The following is a 20,851-nucleotide window of genomic DNA, read 5'->3' on the forward strand; positions in this document are numbered from 1 at the left end:
GAGAAGTAGTCAAAACCCTCTCGGATAATGTGATTCAGTTACTCCAGTCCTGGGTGGTACTGAGTCACGAGTGGTGTGCTTCTTTGTGTCCAGATGCTGGGCATTTGGGAGGTGCTATGTGACTTGAGCAAAAAAACACAGGATATCTGTTTCTGTACAAGGTCAGATAGGCATCTGTGGTCTGTGAAGGCCTCAGTGAGACACTTGGTACATTTGGAGAGGCACTGCTTGTCACTACAGATGCGTTGATCGCAGGTGGCTAGGCTGCATGGAAGAGACTTCTTGGAATGGAATGGTTGGCAGCTGGTGAAGTGGAGGTAGTACTGGTGGTTGATAGGTTTAGTACGGACAGAGGTACTGAATTAGTCATCCTTGATGTGGAGGTCTACATAAAGGAAGGTGGTTTTTTTGGCTGAGGAGGACCAGGCAAAGTGAAAGGCGGAGAACGTGTCAAGGTTCTGGAGGAATGTGGGTAGGATGTGCTCATCATCCAGATCACGAAGACCATCATCAGTAAGCCTAAACCAGATGAGGCATTTGGGATTCTGGATGGTTAGGAAGGATTTCTCCAAATGGCCGATGAATTGGTTAGCAGACCCAAATCAAAGTATGAGCCTTTCCTTCAAAACCACTAACCCCACATAAGTATTAGTCATTTCCAAAGGCCTTACCTTTTGCACCATTCCCACATTCAGTCATGCTGGACTCATTAAAATCTCTCTCTCCTTCTCCTAGTCCCTACAGTGGAAACACTTTTTCACCACCAATCCTATCAATCACACTCAACCTAAAACCAATACTGAATCCTGCCTGAATCAGTTCACTCCTTCATCCAACAGTAAAGAACCCCCACTGGCCACTAATTACCCAGTTAACATTATAAAACTTCCTAACCTCAAACTTTGCCTCATTACCATTCCCCAAATACCACAATGTGGAAAATAACCTTACCGCAGTCCACCTTCTAAAAATTGATCCCAACCTTACAATCCTACTTGCTGACAAAGGCTCGATCACCACCACTGCGGTTTTGAAATGCAAGGATTATCTGGTTAAGGAACTCCACCAGCTGACAGATATATGCATCTACAAACCCTGCCACAGTGACCCCATTCCAGGAATTGAACAGGACTTCCAGTCCCTCCTCAAATCCTTAGGGCCATCCCAGAACCTCTCCCTTGTGTCTATCTCTCTTCTCACACCTACCCTTTCCGGCATTCCTGTTTTCTACATGCTTCCTAAGTCCGTAGCTCCAACCATCCAGGATGCCCCATTGTATCCAGTTATATGCCCCCACTGAGAACTTATCTTCTCCTGGCCCAACACCTCCAGCCTATTTCCCATACGCTACCCTCCTACAAAAAAGATAGCAACCATTTCCTCCACTGACTCACCACAGCTCCTGTTTCTTTACCAAACAGCACCCTGCTCATCACTGTTGATGTCACTTCCCTCTACACTAATACCCCCAATGTCCATAACCTTGTTGCTATTGAACACTAACTTTCACAATGCCCGACTGCCTCCAAATCTAAAACCTCCTTTCTGGTCACCAAGCCACGCTTTATCTTCACTCACAATTATTTCTCCTTTGAAGGCATCACCTACAAACAAATCCATGGTACAGCAATGAACACCTGTGTGGCACTATTATATGCTAACCTATTCTAGGGCCATCTAGAGGACTCCTTCCTAACCTTACAGAATCCCAAACTTCTCAACTGGCTCAGCTTCACTGATGACATGTTTGTGATCTGGAGTGAGGATGAGCACACCCAATCCAAATTCCACCAGAACTTCAAAACCTTTTCCCCCATTCACTTTACCTGGTCCTCCTCAACTCAACGAGTCACCTTCACCAATGTTAACGTTGACTTCAATGATGGCTATGTCAGTACCTCTGTCCATGTTAAACCTACCAACCACCAGTACTACCTCCACCTCAGCCACTGCCACCCATTTCATACCAAGAAGTCACTTCCACACAGCCTAGCCATCTGTAAGTGTCACATCTGCAGTGACAAGCAATTCCTCTCCAAATATACCTAGAGTGCCACTAAGGACTTCACAGACCATAATTACACACATGACCTCGTACAGAAGCAGATCTCCTGTGCCTTGTCTATCCAGTCACCTAGCACCTTCCATAGACTCACCACCCAGCCACAAAAGAACACTTGCCTCATGACTCAGTACCTCCCAGGTCTGGCATAAGTGAATCACATTCTCCTACAGGGTTTTGACTATCTCTCATCATGCCCTGAAATGAGGAGTATTCTACCCACTATCCCTTCCACAGTTTTACTCTGCTACCCAGCAAACCTACGTAATACCCTTGTCCCATCCCCACTTGACCCCTTCCCCTCAACTCCTTGCCTCATGGCTCATATCCGTGCAATAGACTTAGATGCAAGACCAGTCCCATATCTCCTCCGACCACCACCTACTCCAGTCCAGTCACAGGCACCTCCTATCCCGTCAAAGGCAAAGGCAGTGATAATTGTGAAAGCAGTCATGTGATCTGCAAACTAATCTGCAACCACTGTGCTGCCTTCAATGTGGGCATGACACTAACAATCTGTCTGTCCACATGAATGGTCCACAACAAACTGTGGCCAAGAGACAGCTTGACTACCCAGTTGCTGAACACACTGCCCAACACAATGCACTTCATTTCAATGACTGCTTCATAGCCTGTGTCATCTAGATCCTTCCAAAAAACACCAGCTTTTCTGAACTGCACAGGTGGGAACTCCCCCTACAACATATCCTACATTTCCATAACCACCCTGGGCTCAACCTTCTCTAGTCCCTGTCCTCCATTTACCTATCTCCCTCCCTGCTCCAATTTCAGCACAAAACACTTACATCACAACTAGTCCTATTCCCCTTCTTCACTGCTCTCCTTTTACACTCCTTTTCCCCAATCTCCCACAAACCACCCAATTGCACTTAGCAGCACTACCCTGTCCCCATCAAGCCCCTGTACACACCTACATGCAGCACTACATCCTCCACCTCACCCTGCTATCCCCCCCCCCCCTCCACCCCTGTTGCCCCATGCCTCATCCTTACCCCCAATACCAGGTTGATGCTCTCAACAAGTGCAGATCCAACTCAGTCCAGCAGCAGCAGCCAATGTGTGTGTGAGTTGTGCTTGTGTGAATGAGTGTGTGTTTTCTACTTCAGAAGGTCTTCCGGCTGAAAGTTAAAATTTATAGCAGTCTTTTTATTCTACCTGTCTGCAACTCAACATCTCTGTATTGTCAGTAGCAATCTGTCCTTTTCATATTACTGTTGTTATTCCATCTTGGACTTTCTTTTATTTTAATGACTGGAATATTGTGTGACATAATTCACACAGATCCAAATACCTCCAATATTTTATTCATGTCCACTTACCTTTTCACTTTTCTTCAACTGCTTATGAGCTTAACATTATGTTCCTTCAAGGTGGCTACTCAAATTTGGAAAAAAAAAAAATCCCTTGAGAATTCCAGGTGTAAAGAGGAAGATGGTGTCCATGAGCTCCTGATAAATTAATGGTGGCAGGGGACAAAGGGGCACCATTCCAAATAATGACTTTTCTTTCCTCTCATCTGAGGTACATACCAGCCATAACGAGTAGTTTAACTGTTGTTTTTAAACATCAATAACACTAGTATGCATAACAAAAGAAAAATTCGGAGTAGGTATTAAAATCCATGGAGAAGAAATAAAAACTTTGAGGTTTGCCGATGACATTGTAATTCTGTCAGAGACAGCAAAGGACTTGGAAGAGCAGTTGAACGAAATGGACGAGGATAATGGAATGTAGTTGAATTAAGTCGGATGATGCTGAGGGAATTAGATTAGGAAATGAGACCCTTAAAGTAGTAAAGGAGTTTTGCTATTTGGGGTGCAAAATAACTGATGATGGTCGAAGTAGAGAGGATATAAAATGTAGACTGGCAATGGCAAGGAAAGGGTTTCTGAAGAAGAGACATTTGTTAACATCGATTATAGATTTAAGTGTCAGGAAGTCGTTTCTGAAAGTATTTGTATGGAGTGTAGCCATGTATGGAAGTGAAACGTGGACGATAAATAGTTTAGACAAAAAGAGAATAGAAGCTTTCGAAATGTGGTGCTACAGAAGAATGCTGAAGATTGGATGGGTAGATCACATAACTAATGAGGAGGTACTGAATAGTAGAGAGGATATAAAATGTAGACTGGCAATGGCAAGGAAAGGGTTTCTGAAGAAGAGACATTTGTTAACATCGGTTATAGATTTAAGTGTCAGGAAGTCGTTTCTGAAAGTATTTGTATGGAGTGTAGCCATGTATGGAAGCGAAACGTGGACGATAAATAGTTTAGACAAAAAGAGAATAGAAGCTTTCGAAATGTGGTGCTACAGAAGAATGCTGAAGATTGGATGGGTAGATCACATAACTAATGAGGAGGTACTGAATAGGATTGGGGAGAAGAGAAGTTTGTGGCACAACTTGACTAGAAGAAGGGATCGGTTGGTAGGACATGCTCTGAGGCATCAAGGGATCACAAATTTAGCGTTGGAGGGCAGTGTGGAGGGTGAAAATCGTAGAGGGAGACCAAGAGATGAATACACTAAGCAGATTCAGAAGGATGTAGGTTGCAGTAGGTACTGGGAGATGAAGAAGCTTGCACAGGATAGAGTAGCATGGAGAGCTGCATCAAACCAGTCTCAGGACTGAAGACCACAACAACAAGAACATGCATGGTATCAGATGACTGAAAACTAATATATGATACTACTTCAATTTTTTACTCTGATTCCAAACCTGTTTTCAATTTTTTTGCTATCATGTACAGTTTCACTGCAATTTGACTTCAAAGATATATTGCTGTCTCAGTAGGTTATGTGTATTGTTTTAGGGAAATTTCTCCGTTCGGCCCTGTATACTTTTAGGTTGTTACACCTGCTGATGGTAGTTGTTGTTGTGTGACCCTGAAAGTGTTGCTTGTCTCACAGGCATGGCTTACCAAGTGCTATATTGTGATTATTCTGTATATTTAAGACAGCAATTCACCTACTGTTGATAGTTACTACAATGTCAACATGCAAATGTGTGAAGAACCTAAATATTTTCTGTTACATTTTGGGACTTATGCAGAGGCTAACCAAACTTCGTGTAAAAAGCTTACCATGCTTATTTTAAAATGAAACTTGGTGATCAGCACAAGGAATGGGTGACAGAGACAGTTTGCCACTATTGTGTGGAAAGGTTAAGATTGTGGACAAAAGGAAAGAAAACATGCATCCCATTTGTGATTCCAACGGAGTAGAGGGAGCCTAAAAATCACCTTAATGACTGTTACCTCTGCTTAGTTAATGTTCAGGGGTACAGTTCAAAAAATAAGAGGCAAAGTGTGTATCCAAGCATTGATTCAGCCATTAGGTCAGTTTGCACATGAAGATACGGTTGCTCCTCTTCCTCCAACTATTGAACAGAATATGGCATAAAATGATGAAGAATATGAAGTTGATGCAATTATCAAAGACAATAATGATGTTCAGCAGCCTGCATGTGACTACTCCATAACTGTTCTCTCAAGAGTGAATTTACTGCTCTTGTATTAGTTTTGAATTTGCCTAAGGAATCTGTGGAACTACTTGACTCCCGTCTTCTGGAACCAACAACACATTACTCATGATACAGACATAGAGAGAAAGAATTAGTTCATTTATTCTCACAGAAAGAGTCCTTGGTTTACTGCAATAACATAAATGAGATAATGTACTTCTGTGGCACTGAACATGATTCTACACAGTTGAGATTTTTCTAGATTCATCAATGACGAGCCTGAAAGGCATGTTACTGCATAATGAAAAAGTGTATGGGTCCATTCTTGTGGCCCATTCAGTTCAAATGAAAGGAACATATGAGAACATGGAGATTCTCTTAACTAGTATCCAGTATGAGGAACACACTTAGCTTATCTGTGGTGGCTTCAAAGTTATCAAAATACTATTAGGACAACAAATTGCGAACACAAAAATGCTGTGCTTGCTGTGTGAAGGGACAGTCGGACAAGGCAAAGAAATTGGGGTGCAAGAGTTTGGCCAGAGCGGAGAAATTTTTTGCCTGTAATTAAAAATATCCTGCATGGACCATTTGTAGAAAGAAAAAAAAAAGTCTTGCTTCCACCTCTTCAAATAAAATTGGGCTTGATAAAGTAATTTGTAAAGGCTCTACCACAGAATGGACTCAATATCAAGTACCTTTCCAAGAAATTTCCCTTCACCACAAGAGACAAATTGAAAGCTGGAATTCTTTTTCAGTCCTCAAAATAAAGAAACTAATGAAGGATGAAAATTCTGAGAAGATAATGAAGAAAAGAGAAATATGTCCATGACTGCCTTCCAATCAGTTACTGAGAACTTTCTATGGAATAAAAAAGATCCTAATTACAAGGCCATTGCTGAAAAAAAAGTTGCTAAGTTTAAAGAAGATGAGCTGTTAAATGAGTGTGAAAGTCAACTTTCTACACTCACATATTGACTACTTCCCTGAAATTTGGGACATAATATTGAAGACCAGAGTGAACATTTTCACCAAGATATTAAGAGGAGGTACCAGTGTCACTGGACAGCAGCTATGTTGGCCGAGTACTGTTGGATGCTGAATAGGGACAGTCATCATATACAAGGATCTACAAGGAAGTCAAAGAAGAGAAATTTTAAAAATCTGTGGAGTACTACTGACTTCTTGTTTTTCTACAAGGAAGTCACTAAACAAATTAGAGGAGTTCTGAGGAGTATTTTTTAAATGTATTTCATTTTTTAAATGTGTGAAATGGTATTAGAATATATCTGTGAGCTCAGAAGTGAAAATCATCAAAATATTACTTCTTCTTTTGTGTAAAAACCTGCTGTGATAGACAAAAATGGTACTTATTTCTAGATTCAGCACATAAAATTGACTCAAGGACACTTACTTTCAACAAATCATCTGACAAGACATTTTAAAATGCAGACTAGTGTAATTTATATGGAAAAATGAAAAATGTCCTGCCCACTATCCCCCCCCTCCAACAGAGGTATTCCGCTGTCCACCAAACCTACACAATATACTTGTCCATCCTTACACAACCCCTGCTCCCAATCCCTTACCTCATGGCTCATGTAAGACATGTCCCATACATCCTCCCAATACCACCTACTCCCGTCCAGTCACTAACATCACCTATCGCATCACAGTCACAGCCACTTGTGAAACCAGTCATGTGGTCTACAAGCTAAGCTGCAACCACTGTGCTGCATTCTAGGTAGGCATGACAACCAACAAGCTGTCTGTCTGCATGAATGGCCACTGACAAGCCATGGTCAAGAAACAAGTGGACCACCCTGTTGCTGAACACGTTGCCAAACATGATATCCTTCATTTCAGAGACTGCTTCATAGCCTGTGCCATATGGATCCTTCCCACCAACACCAGCTTTTCTGAACTGTGCAGATGGGAACTTTCCCTGCAATACATCCCACGTTCCCGTAACCCTCCTGATCTCAATCTTCGTTTGTCACTGTCCACACCCATCTTCCAGCCCCTTCCCTGTTCCCATTCCAGCACTACACAGCCGTCATTCCACCACCACACCCAATCCTTTTACTTCTCTCCTTTTTCCGCTACTCCCCCCCCTCCCCTGCCCTCCATCTAACCTGTAGCACTTCGCTGTCCGCCACCCCCACCGTACAATCCCTCCCCATCCCCACCCCAGCCTCCTCCTTACCTTCACCCAGTCGCCACTCGCATCATGCTTTGGTGCTGCTGGTCACAGTGTGGTTTCAGTTGCCTGAGACTGCAGTCATGTGTGCAAGTTGCATTTTCGTGAGTATGTATGAGTGTGCATATGTGTGCCTATTGTTGATGAAGGCCTTAATGGCCAAAAGCTATAATTGTGAGTGTTTTTGTTGTGCCTATCTGCGACTCAGTATCTCCACCATATGGTGAGTAGCAATTTTCCTTCTTGTAACATTGTTACATTCCATCGCGGATTTTTCATTGTTTGAATTTTATAAGGAAAAATCTTCATGTAATTAACACACTTTGAAATATTAAGTATTTTAAAATTTGTGATTTATAACACTCAATAAAATTCAAATTCAATGCTAGCTTAACCTGTCAGTTTTTAACATTTGCTACTTAGTGCTTGATCATCACGTCAACTGTAGAATATTTAAATCAACACTCAACATTCATTGGAGATAAGTGAAAAAAGTCCCTGTACTCCACAGCATATGCATTTACAAATACACTCCTGGAAATGGAAAAAAGAACACATTGACACCGGTGTGTCAGACCCACCATACTTGCTCCGGACACTGCGAGAGGGCTGTACAAGCAATGATCACACGCACGGCACAGCGGACACACCAGGAACCACGGTGTTGGCCGTCGAATGGCGCTAGCTGCGCAGCATTTGTGCACCGCCGCCGTCAGTGTCAGCCAGTTTGCCGTGGCATACGGAGCTCCATCGCAGTCTTTAACACTGGTAGCATGCCGCGACAGCGTGGACGTGAACCGTATGTGCAGTTGACGGACTTTGAGCGAGGGCGTATAGTGGGCATGCGGGAGGCCGGGTGACGTACCGCCGAATTGCTCAACACGTGGGGCGTGAGGTCTCCACAGTACATCGATGTTGTCGCCAGTGGTCGGCGGAAGGTGCACGTGCCCGTCGACCTGGGACCGGACCGCAGCGACGCACGGATGCACGCCAAGACCGTAGGATCCTACGCAGTGCCGTAGGGGACCGCACCGCCACTTCCCAGCAAATTAGGGACACTGTTGCTCCTGGGGTATCGGCGAGGACCATTCGCAACCGTCTCCATGAAGCTGGGCTACGGTCCCGCACACCGTTAGGCCGTCTTCCGCTCACGCCCCAACATCGTGCAGCCCGCCTCCAGTGGTGTCGCGACAGGGATGAATGGAGGGACGAATGGAGACGTGTCGTCTTCAGCGATGAGAGTCGCTTCTGCCTTGGTGCCAATGATGGTCGTATGCGTGTTTGGCGCCGTGCAGGTGAGTGCCACAATCAGGACTGCATACGACCGAGGCACACAGGGCCAACACCCGGCATCATGGTGTGGGGAGCGATCTCCTACACTGGCCGTACACCACTGGTGATCGTCGAAGGGACACTGAATAGTGCACGGTACATCCAAACCGTCATCGAACCCATCGTTCTACCATTCCTAGACCGGCAAGGGAACTTGCTGTTCCAACAGGACAATGCACGTCCGCATGTATCCCGTGCCACCCAACGTGCTCTAGAAGGTGTAAGTCAACTACCCTGGCCAGCAAGATCTCCGGATCTGTCCCCCATTGAGCATGTTTGAGACTGGATGAAGCGTCGTCTCACGCGGTCTGCACGTCCAGCACGAACGCTGGTCCAACTGAGGCGCCAGGTGGAAACGGCATGGCAAGCCGTTCCACAGGACTACATCCAGCATCTCTACGGTCGTCTCCATGGGAGAATAGCAGCCTGCATTGCTGCGAAAGGTGGATATACACTGTACTAGTGCCGACATTGTGCATGCTCTATTGCCTGTGTCTATGTGCCTGTGGTTCTGTCAGTGTGATCATGTGATGTATCTGACCCCAGGAATGTGTCAATAAAGTTTCCCCTTCCTGGGACAATGAATTCACGGTGTTCTTATTTCAATTTCCAGGAGTGTAGTTCCCACCTCAGCTTGTGTTATAACCAGATATATGTCACAGTCTAATTTATTACTGTCACGATTTCTATAGCTTAATAAATATTTCCATAATTACTGTGATTTAACAATATTTAACTAGCACCCAGTTTAGGGGAATACAATCAATTACTTTTGAGGAAATGAAACAGTAATGCTCCCATCTCTTAAACATTCATAAACACTAAGTACAAAAATACTCAGCAAATTTCATTCATTCATACTCAAGTCGTAAGCAGAACTGAACCACATATGTTTATATATAACTTGTATGATGATGATAATGATGATGATGACGACGATGATGTTTGGTTTGTGGGGCACTCAACTGCACAGTCATCAGCGCCCGTACAAAGTACCAATGTTTACACAGTCCATTTCCTTTTCACAATCCAATCTAGACACTCTCACAAATGATGTTGATGATGAAATGATGAGGACAACACAAACACCCATTCCCCAGGCAGAGAAAAATCAGCAACCTGGTCAGGAATCAAACCCGGGACCTCGCGATCCAGAGGCATCAATGCTAGTCCCTAGACCACACTTTGTATGAAATAAAACTGTAGTTTCATATGTGCTTTCATGTATATACTATTTGTATTTACCTATCTGAAACTGAACTCTTCTCAGTGCATCCGTGGGAGAGCCAAATATGGGGCTGTCTCCAAATGATGCTGCCCTCTCTGACACTTGAGGTTCAGATTCACTGCTAAGAATTGTTTCATCTCGTTCTTCTTCTGGACTTGCACTGCCGGACAGAATTAACCTTAAATAAAAGGATTCCTGTGGTTAATCAATATTTATACATAGATTTATTTGTTGTTGAAATGTGTGCACTACTTTAAATCTTTTTTACTGATTCTATCCTTCATTATAAAGTTTTCATTAGGAGCAGCTTTAAACAATGTGTCAGTAAACTACTTAGTATGTCATATACTGATAGTTTGATAAGAAAAAGGCCATGCTTAAACTAAGGTGATAAATTTGCTACCAAAACGTATACCTGGGAAGTTCTTCTGCAGCTGTTGGTGATCTGGTTGAGGGACTCTGGGCAGTGTCAGAATCTGTTCCTGCACGAGATGCTTTCCGCATCTCACGACCCTACACAGTAGTAATGAAGTAATTATTTGTTTGTAATTGGTATCAACTAAATTGAGCTATGTTATAAATAAACCAACTTCAGCAGAAAGTTAGCCATTATTTTCTATTATGTTATAAGAACAGAGCAACTGGAGATAGCGGTGAAGTGAGGCTGAGGTGTGCTTGTTTGAGTGGATGTATGTGTTTTCTTTTCTGAAGAAGGGTTTGGCCATAAGCTAAATGGGTGACAGTCTTTTTATTGTGTGTGTCAGCAACTCAATATGTCATCTTTACAGTAAAAAGCAATCTATACTTTTCATAAAATGAGTAACTACATATTACTTGTTAAACATACACATAGACATTGCATACAGATATGTAAACTCAATATCTTTGATAATCATAGCATAGTGTTCAAGATAAAATATGTGTTTATCAAAACCTTAACTTAAAAGGTATTGCTTCCTTTAGTCATTATTAATTTTTTCTTTACATGTGTGATTTATATCAGAGCAAATGAAACAAAAAAAAAAAGTTGTTTTATTCAACAAATTGCAAACAAACAACTGTATTTAAAATTAGGAATACCGGTACTTAAAAACTGAAAGTTTGGCTCTTTAAAATATTTTAAAATTAGATTTCCTTGAAAGTTCGTGCTTGTACAGTAAAAAAAGTCTGTTTCTTTATTTTGCAACACTTTGTTTGTTCTCTACAGTGATTACTTTGCATTTTGATCCTCATGCTAGCTTCTGCAGAGTAATTCTGTGCTTTATGCACAACATTCTGTGATCAGCTTTTCAGACAGAAAAAACTTACACATTTGGACATCAGTAAGGCAAATTTATTCTGATAAGGTCTTTCTGCAAGATCACCCTGTAGTTTCTGTGCTGGAATAGCTATGAATACATACATGAACAGTGACTTATTACAGCCTCTACATCCACATTTATACTCTGCCTAACACTTTGAATTGCATAGTAGAGGCTACATTACATTATAGCAATTATTAGGGTTTCTGCCTGTTCCATTCACATTTGGTGTGTGGGAAGAATGACTATTTGAATACCTCTGTGCATGCTGTAATTTATTCCAATCTCGTCCTCACAATTTCTGTGTAAGCAATATGTTAGGGAGTTGTAGGAATACAACAATGTAGGAAAAGACAGACTGCTACTTAACATAAAGAAAACACACTAAGTTGTGGACAGGCACAATTAAAAGACACTTACATAAAGCTTTCAGCCACAGCCTTCACATATGATCCATACACACAAGCAAGCAAACCTTATGCACCCATGACAGCTAGCTACAGTATCTTGGGTAAGAATGCTGGAGTTGGCAGTAATGTGTGCATTAATTGTGCTTGCTTGTGTGTGTGAATGGTGTGTGTTTCTGCTTTACATATTAAGCCTGAGGCCGAAAGCTTTATGTAAGTGTCTTTTAATTCTGCCTGTCTGCAACATAACGTTTTTTCTTTATCGTAAATAGCAATCTGTGTTTTCTTATATTGTTGTAGGGGGTCGTAGTGTACTGAGTCATCATTTAAGGCCGGTTCTTGAAACTTTGTTAGTAGACTTTCTCAGGATGGTTTACATCTATGTTCAACAGTCTTCAGTTCAGTTCTTTCAACATCTTAGTGTCACTCCCCATGGGTCAAACAAACCTGTGACAATTTGTACTGCTTTTCATTATATATATTTAATATCCCCTGTTAGTCCTATCTGATAAAGGTCCCACACACTTGAGAAATATTCTAGAACTGGTCACACAAACGATTTTTAAGCAATCTCCTTTGTAGACTGGTTGCACTTCCCCCATATTCTACTAATAAACCAAAGTCTACCACCTGCTTTACCCATGACTGAGTTTATATATCTAAATGTCTTTTATGTATGTCTAATGTTTGTAAGTGTCTTTTAATTGTGTCTGTCTGCAGCTTAATGTGTCTTCTTTTTTTCCTACATTGTTGCTCATCTGATCATTTCATTTCATACCCCTACAAAGTGTTACACCCACATATTTGTATAAATTGGCCAATTCTAAAAGTGACTCATCGATATTATAGTCATGGGATACTATATTTTTTTTCTTTTTGTGAAGTGCGCGGTTTTACATTTTTGAACATTCAAATCAAGCTGCCAATCTTTGCACCGTGTTGGAATCTTACCAAGATCTGACTGAATATTTATGCAGCTTTTTAGATAGGACGTCATTATAGATAACTGTATCATCTGCAAAAAGGATGATTTTACTGTTAATATTGTCTACAAGGTCATTAATAAATAACATGGACAGCAAGGCTCCCAACACACTTCCCTGGGGCACACCCAAAGTTATTTCTAAATCTGATGATGACTCTCAATCCAAGATAACGTGCTGTGTCCTTCCTACCAAAAAGCACTCAATCCAGTCACACTTCGGGAGGACGACGGTTCAATCCCAGGTCCGGCCATCCTGATTTAGGTTTTCCGTGATTTCCCTAAATCACTCCAGGCAAATGCCGGGATGGTTCCTCTGAAAGGGCACGGCCGACTTCCTTCCCCGTCCTTCCCTAATCCGATGAGACTGATGACCACGCTGTCTGGTCTCCTTCCCCAAACAACCAACCAATCCAGTCACAAATTTCACTTCATATCCCATATGGCTGTACTTTTGACAATAAGAGTAGGTGCAGTACTGAGTCAAATGCTTTTCGGAAATCAAGAAATATTGCATCTATTTGCCTACCTAGACACAAAGGTTTCGTTATGTTATGTGCGAAAAGTGCAAGTTCGGGTTCACATGATTGATGTTTTCAGAATTTATGTTGATTTGCGTAGAGTAGGTTGTTCTGTTCAAGATACCTCATTATGTTTGAGGTCAAAATATGTTTTAAGATTGTGCAACAAATCAATGTCAAGGATACTGGGTGGTAGCTTTGTGGATCACTTCTACTACCCTTCTTGTAGATGGTTCTGACCTCTGCTTTTTCTTCAAGAACTGGGCATGGTTTTTTTTGTTCAAGTGTTCTACAACAGATGATACTTAGAAGAGGGGCAAACTCATCTACAAATTCAGCATAGAATCAATCAGAGATTGCATCAGGCCCAGGGACTGTGTTCAATTTTAACGATTTCAGCTGTTTCTCAACACCGCTGACATTAATACAAGACTTCACTCATCTTTCCAGTGTAACAAGCTTAAATTGGGCAATTCTTCTGGGTTTCCTTTGAATAAGAGATTTGAAAATGGATTTAAGCATTTCAGCTTTTGCTTGCTACCATCAATTTCAGTTCCTGTCTCATTTGCTAGGTTTTTGCACCTATTCTGCATTAATACAGTGACTATGTATCAAAGGAGTGTGTAGGTGTGTGTGTGTGGGGGGGGGGGGGGGGGGGGGCATCACTCCCATTATGAACTTTTATACTGTGAACATACCTATCCAGTGTAAGGTCAATAACTGTTTTAAACTTTGAGCGCTAGTTCCTCTATGTGCTTCCTCACTGAGATATGACACTACTGACTTTTTATCTGATTTACTGAACATGTATATCATTTTTGCTTATTTTAGCTGTCCTTTGAACTTTGGTAATCATTGGTGCCACAACCACATCATAGTCATTGATACCAATCTCAATACATCCTCAAAGAGGTCAGGTCTATTTGTTGTCATTAGATCCCTAATTTCCATCATGACTGCATTTCCACACTATCTGTTCTTGATAGTTTTCTGACACGGTATTAAGTGGCATCTTTTGTTCTTAATAGGGTATTCTCTGCCATAATAATTAAAACACAAAAAGTAATGCTATTTTAATTATCTATTGCAAGTGAAAGATTGAAAGTAACACTTTTGCTTAAAAACACAACACTGTTTATTTACATTTAATAAACAGGTTTATGTGAGTATATATGTGTCTGATGATAATAAGAGGATTGGTATCATTCTCAACATTACTATGCCACTCAATTAATAAACAGTATTACAATTTTAAGTTTCTTAAAATACATTTTTATGTTACCTCTCCTCCAGCACCTGGTATGTTGATTCCTTCTGCACCTTCTGGGGAAGACATCTTTCTCCTCAGTGAGTGAGAATGCAGGTGTTTCAGGGGTGGATGCATATGCTGATAGCTCTTCTTCCTGTGCACTGAAGCAGAATAATTTTTTATAGGTACTTCATATTATTTCACGATAATTTAATTTCAGTTTTGCATTCTTAGTTTCCTGTAATGTGTTTCTAGCCAACTTAAGTATAACAATATGCCCAGTTTAATTCGATAATATCACCACATTAGGATAATTAAATTAATTGCTGCTCCAGTACAGTACTCATACTAATATAACTAGCAGCAAGAGTCACCTGAAAGGAACTTTGTATTGTCATATGTAATTCATTGATTGAAAAGGCAAATTTTGACACTGAAAGTTAACAATCTTTTGAATTTTAACATATATTGCAACAGTTATATGTCATGTGTTGCTTTTGAGTCCACATGATAGTAACAATTCAGCAGGAAGAGTGAGTTACTATAATATTGCAGAAAGTGGTGAATCTCATCAGAATTAAAAGTGATGTAGACTTTGCTTGACACAACCCATAAAAAGAAAAAATGATGAAATATTATATAAGTATTTTAAAGAACACCATATGCTGCAGTTGTATGGAATACATGAACACAAACTGCAAAGAAGGAAGAGTAAAATGAAATAAAAATGCATAAAAAAGTAGGAGGGAATCTGTTACCAGTTTAAGAGATGTTTCACAGAAAGTGGCATCATACAAAATTATGCTGAAAATATTAAATCAAAATCTGGCATGTCAAGTATTACATTACAAAGAGCTCCACGAAAGTATGGGCACTGAATGGTAGTTCAAAACGTTTACAAAGAAGTCTGGTGGTACACATGCAAATCATGATTGAGTGTCAGAATGTGACTGGGGTGACAATTCACTCTTTCATAGGACTCTTGTGACTATAACCTATTTGGAGACTCTTTCCCTCATCACTCACAATTTGTATCTCCTCCACACCTATTTCCACTTACTTACCAAATTGCTACATTCACTTACACTGAAGAGCCAAAGAAACTAGTATACCTGCCTAATATCATGTAGGGCCCCTGTCAACATGCAGAAGTGCCACAACACGATGTGGCATAGGCGTGACTAATGTCCAAAGCAGTGCTGGAGGGAACCGACACCATAAATCCTGCGGGGTTGTCCACAAATCCATAAGAGTACGAGGGGGTGGAGGTCTCTTCTGAACAGCATGTTGCAAAACATCCCAGATATGCTCAATAATGTTCATGTCTGACGTGATTGGTGACCAACGGAAGTGTTTAAACTAAGAAGAGTGTCCCTGGAGCCACTCTGTAGAAATTCTGGACATGTGGGGTGTCACAATGTCCTGCTGGAATTGCAGAAGTCTATTGGAATGCACATTAGACAGAGCAGGTTATCAGACAGGATGCTTTCTTATATGTCACCTTCAAAGTTGTATCTAGATGTATCAGTGGTCCCATATCACTAGAACTGCACACACCCCACACCATTACAGAGCCTCCACCACCTTGAACAGTCCCCTGCTGATGTGCAGGATCCATGAATTCACGAGTTTGTCTCCATACCCGTACACATCCATCCACTAAATACAATTTGAAATGAGACTCGGATGGCCAGGCAACATGTTTCCAGTCAACAACAGTCCAATGTCGACATTGATGGGCCCAGGCAAGGCGTAAAGCTTTGTGCCACTAAAGGAAAAAAAAGTGGTAATACCTTCATGGACTTCACAAAAGTTTACGACTGTATCAACAGACACTTGGAAGAATCCTGATGAACACTAGGATAAATGTCACTACACGAGAACTGATGGAATACCATTGAAAGAGCTTAATTTCAAGATTGAGTTAAAAAGGAGAATGAACTGTCACCAGTTTTATTCAACATAACTTGGAGAGGAGTAAACAACAAAATATGAATACCAAGGAAACACATGGAGGGCAAAAAGGACGACAGGGCCTAAGTGGACTGCCTAGCCTTTATGGATGACATATGATAGTCAGATGAAAGATGGCACAAAGAAACAACCTGACAACCTAAGCAAAATATCCCCAAGGATAGGACTTGATGTCATCTACAACAAGACAAAGACAATGAATATCACTGGTGACAAAAACATCAGATGATATCATACAAAAGGTGAGAAAAATTATATACTTGCAAGAAAATACGACAGAAAGAGACAGGTGCAGAAGCGGAGTGCTAAAGAAGGTGCAGAAGATGAGGGCAGGTTTCTTTATAACAAGAGAAGTATTCATGATTAGATTAGATGTTCTTTTTGTTCCAGAGACCCATGGTGAGCAGATCTTCGAGGATGTGGAACACGTCATAAAACAAGAATATATAATACATACTCACAAAAAAAAGGTATATGCTTATGTCCCCTCCACAACCCTAACTGAAATGGTCCTCATATGTATGGCTTAAGTAAAAAAAAAAAAGACCTTAAACATATTTTAATTTAAGAATAATAATAAACCGGTCACAACCCTTGATCCTTATAGCTCCTATTAAACTTTATTACTGGTTAAACTTTTTATGACTCCTGTTAAGTGAGTAAAATGCATTAGCTAATAGTGGACACCTTTCTGAGCCAAAGTAAGTGACCTTAAATCTTTGTGAAGATTATTCATATTTCCTGTTATCCTTGCACAGGATAGAGTAGCATGGAGAGCTGCATCAAACCAGTCTCTGGACTGAAGACTACCACCACCACCACCACAACAACAACAACAACAACAACAACAACAACAACAACATACTGGGAGGGTAGTGGAAGGCTTCTTACAAATTCTGAACTGAATTTAATTTGTTTTTTCAAACTCTAGTGTCAAAGGACCAGCTAGAAATCTCATTAAATAAGAACACTGTACTCAGTTTGCTGTTCATTGCAACATTTATGTCGTCAGCAGACAAAACAAACTTGGTATGTGGCAATGTTACTGACAATAGAGATTGATATACACAAGAAAAAGTTAAGGTCCTAAGGTGGAAACTTCATTAACTATCTTTCAAAAACTGTACTTAATTTGCTATTTATTGCATCATTTGTACCATTGGCAAATAAAACAAACTTGACATCTGGTAATGCTATTGATGAGAGGTCATTGACATATACACAAGAAAAAGTAAAGGTTAGGTGGAATCTTGTGGGACACCACACATAATTACTTCCCAGTTGGATGATGACTGACAGCTTAATTCATTACTCTTTCCTTCTGAAACTTCCTGGCAGATTAAAACTGTGTGCCCGACCGAGACTCGAACTCGGGACCTTTGCGTGAGGCAAAGGTCCCGAGTTCGAGTCTCGGTCGGGCACACAGTTTTAATCTGCCAGGAAGTTTCATATCAGCGCACACTCCGCTGCAGAGTGAAAATCTCATTCTGGAAACATCCCCCAGGCTGTGGCTAAGCCATGTCTCCGCAATATCCTTTCTTTCAGGAGTGCTAGTTCTGCAAGGTTCGCAGGAGAGCTTCTGTAAAGTTAGGAAGGTAGGAGACGAGGTACTGGCAGAAGTAAAGCTGTGAGTACCGGGCGTGAGTCGTGCTTCGGTAGCTCAGTTGGTAGAGCACTTGCCCGCGTGAGGCAAAGGTCCCGAGTTCGAGTCTCGGTTGGGCACACAGTTTTAATCTGCCAGGAAGTTTCATATCAGCGCACACTCCGCTGCAGAGTGAAAATCTCATTCTGGAAACTCTTTCCTTCTGATATGCTTTGTTTCCTCTCAAAGAGATAGAAAATGAACTATTTTGCAGTATTTTGTTACACTAATACTTTATCAGAATCCTTTAGAAGTCCACATTGCAACTCTGACAATATATTTTTTGTAGTCAGATAGTTAAGAATCCATATAGGTGATTCCATGTGGAATCAACCAATAAAATAAATTTGCACCTTGATGATTTAGAATTTTGTAATTTTTTGTCATTTTAGTCTACCTAACAAAATGAGATAAAATTCAGAATTCAAGATTTTTTTGGGCATTTCATTTTCAGTTATTAATTTTTAAAGTTTCTCAAATTGTGTGATTTTCACAATATTTTGCAAGCTTAAAATGGCCATAACTCAAAAATGATTGACAAACAGACCAGAAATTTATACAATTTTATTCAGTTTGTTATAGGCTTTAAAAATATATGCTACTTGACCAAGTTCATTAAAATGCTATATTTTTCCAAATCAAAACTTTTCAAAATTTTGGAAATTTCAAAATCAGAAATTTTTGGTTTGAAATAAAAAAAAAGTATGTTAGTTGTGCCGTACACTATTTGTTGACGTCTGTCCCAAATTTCATGATGTGTGTGTGTGTGTGTGTGTGTGTGTGTGTGTGTGTGTGTGTGTGTGTGTATACTGCTGTTCTTCCTACAAATATGAACTAGGACCAGGTTGTTGCACTCACCTGTAATTTATTAAGCACATGGGCTAAGGGGATAAAGTGACAGAAACGTGCAGGTGCCATGACTTAAAATGCATAATCACCTGATAGAACGTTGACAGACACATGTTGGAATACAGAGCCAACAAAGTGGAATATTGTATTTGTTGTATTCCAAAATATGCAGTACTATTTTTTTATTGGGAAATTAAGCATTTTAAATCATGAAACTGGCACATTTGTGCCACTTTGTCAGTAACTTTTTCTATGTGACAAATGATGAGCATGCAACACAAAAAAGGAGCTCGGTTAAAATATCTGAATTGTGACTGACAATACACACTGATGGAAAAAACTGCTACGCCAAGGAGGAGTTGTGTAACATAAATGAAATTTGGTAGACATGTTACTAAAAGATGATGTCCATCCAAATTTCACACCAGTTGATTAAGAGTGCCGCAGGTAGCTCCACTCAGAGGATGTAAATCAGGTTTGCTTTTATTACATGATGTAACGGTCATAAGCATTAGTTACCTTTGAGACGGCATGATGAGTTGATGTTAGTCAAGAATGCCTTTAAGTTGACAAAGCCACCATTTGCTGGCAGTGTTGGGCATGAGAATGTATGGCTGCAAGAAGACCGCGCTCCAGACAACCACATGGCACTACCAAGAGGGAAGACCACTGTGGTCAGCATATGGCTCTGGCACACCGTACTGCATCTGCAGCAGCAATTTGGGTAGCATCTCGCACCAAAGTGACACAATGAACTGTTACAAATTGGTTGCTTCAAGGACAGTTTTGAGCTAGCTGCTCTGTAGCATGCAATACAATGACCCCAAACCACCATCATTTACGACCTCAGAGGTGTCAAGCGAGAGCTGTTTGGAGAGCAGGGTGCAAGTCCATTGTGTTTTCTGTTGAAAGCTGGTTCTACCTCAGTGATGGCCATGTGTTTGTTAGAAGGAGGTCAGGTGAGCACCTGCAAACAATCTGTCTGTGGCCTAGACACACTGGACCTACATATGGAATTGTGGTCTGGGACGCAATTTCCTATAATGCGGGAGTGCTCTCATAGTTATCCCACACACTCTTAACTGCAAATTTTGCATGTCAGTCTGGTAATTTGACCTGTTGTGCTGCCATTCATGAATGCATTCAATGGTGTGTTTTCCAACAGGATAATGCTTGCCCACATACCACTGTTCTAACCCTACACACTATGTTGCCTTCGGCCACTCAATTCTCCAGTTGAGCACATATGGGACATCATTGGGTGACAAATACAATAGCATCTACAAATAGCATTAACTTTCCTTGTATTAATTGATCAAGTGCAACGGATACAGAACTCCATCCCACAAACTGAAGTCCAGCATCTGTACAACATAATGCATGCACTTCTGCATGTCTGCATTCAGCACTAGTGGTTACACAGGTTATTAGTGTCCCAGCATTTCAAACTTGCAGTGGCTTACCTTATGCTTCCTGTGATTGTGCAATGTTAATCACTTAAGTATGTTACCTAGACAAACATATTCCGAAATTTCATTACTCAGCATTAATTATTTTTTGTGTTGTGATTTTTTATCTGTCAGTGCATTGTTCATAGTCAGATAGTTCAGAAGCCATGTTTGT

At 40.9% G+C, this 20,851-nt stretch overlaps 1 protein-coding gene across 2 annotated transcripts in view; it reads right to left on the reverse strand.

Moving 5' to 3' along the window:
* The window catches only part of LOC124612475 (band 3 anion transport protein), an 860,143-nt gene that overhangs the window by 181,479 nt on the left and 657,813 nt on the right, over positions 1-20,851 (reverse strand). For both annotated transcript variants that reach the window (XM_047140708.1, XM_047140709.1), the window contains 3 exons: positions 14,797-14,924; positions 10,719-10,816; positions 10,321-10,481 (listed from right to left, as the gene is read on the reverse strand). In XM_047140708.1, the coding sequence (XP_046996664.1) occupies positions 10,321-10,481; positions 10,719-10,816; positions 14,797-14,924 (387 nt within the window). The remainder of the gene's footprint in view (positions 1-10,320; positions 10,482-10,718; positions 10,817-14,796; positions 14,925-20,851) is intronic.

This window comes from Schistocerca americana, chromosome 4 (genome assembly GCF_021461395.2).
Source record: "Schistocerca americana isolate TAMUIC-IGC-003095 chromosome 4, iqSchAmer2.1, whole genome shotgun sequence".
In the NCBI taxonomy this organism is placed as follows: Eukaryota; Metazoa; Arthropoda; class Insecta; order Orthoptera; family Acrididae; genus Schistocerca; species Schistocerca americana.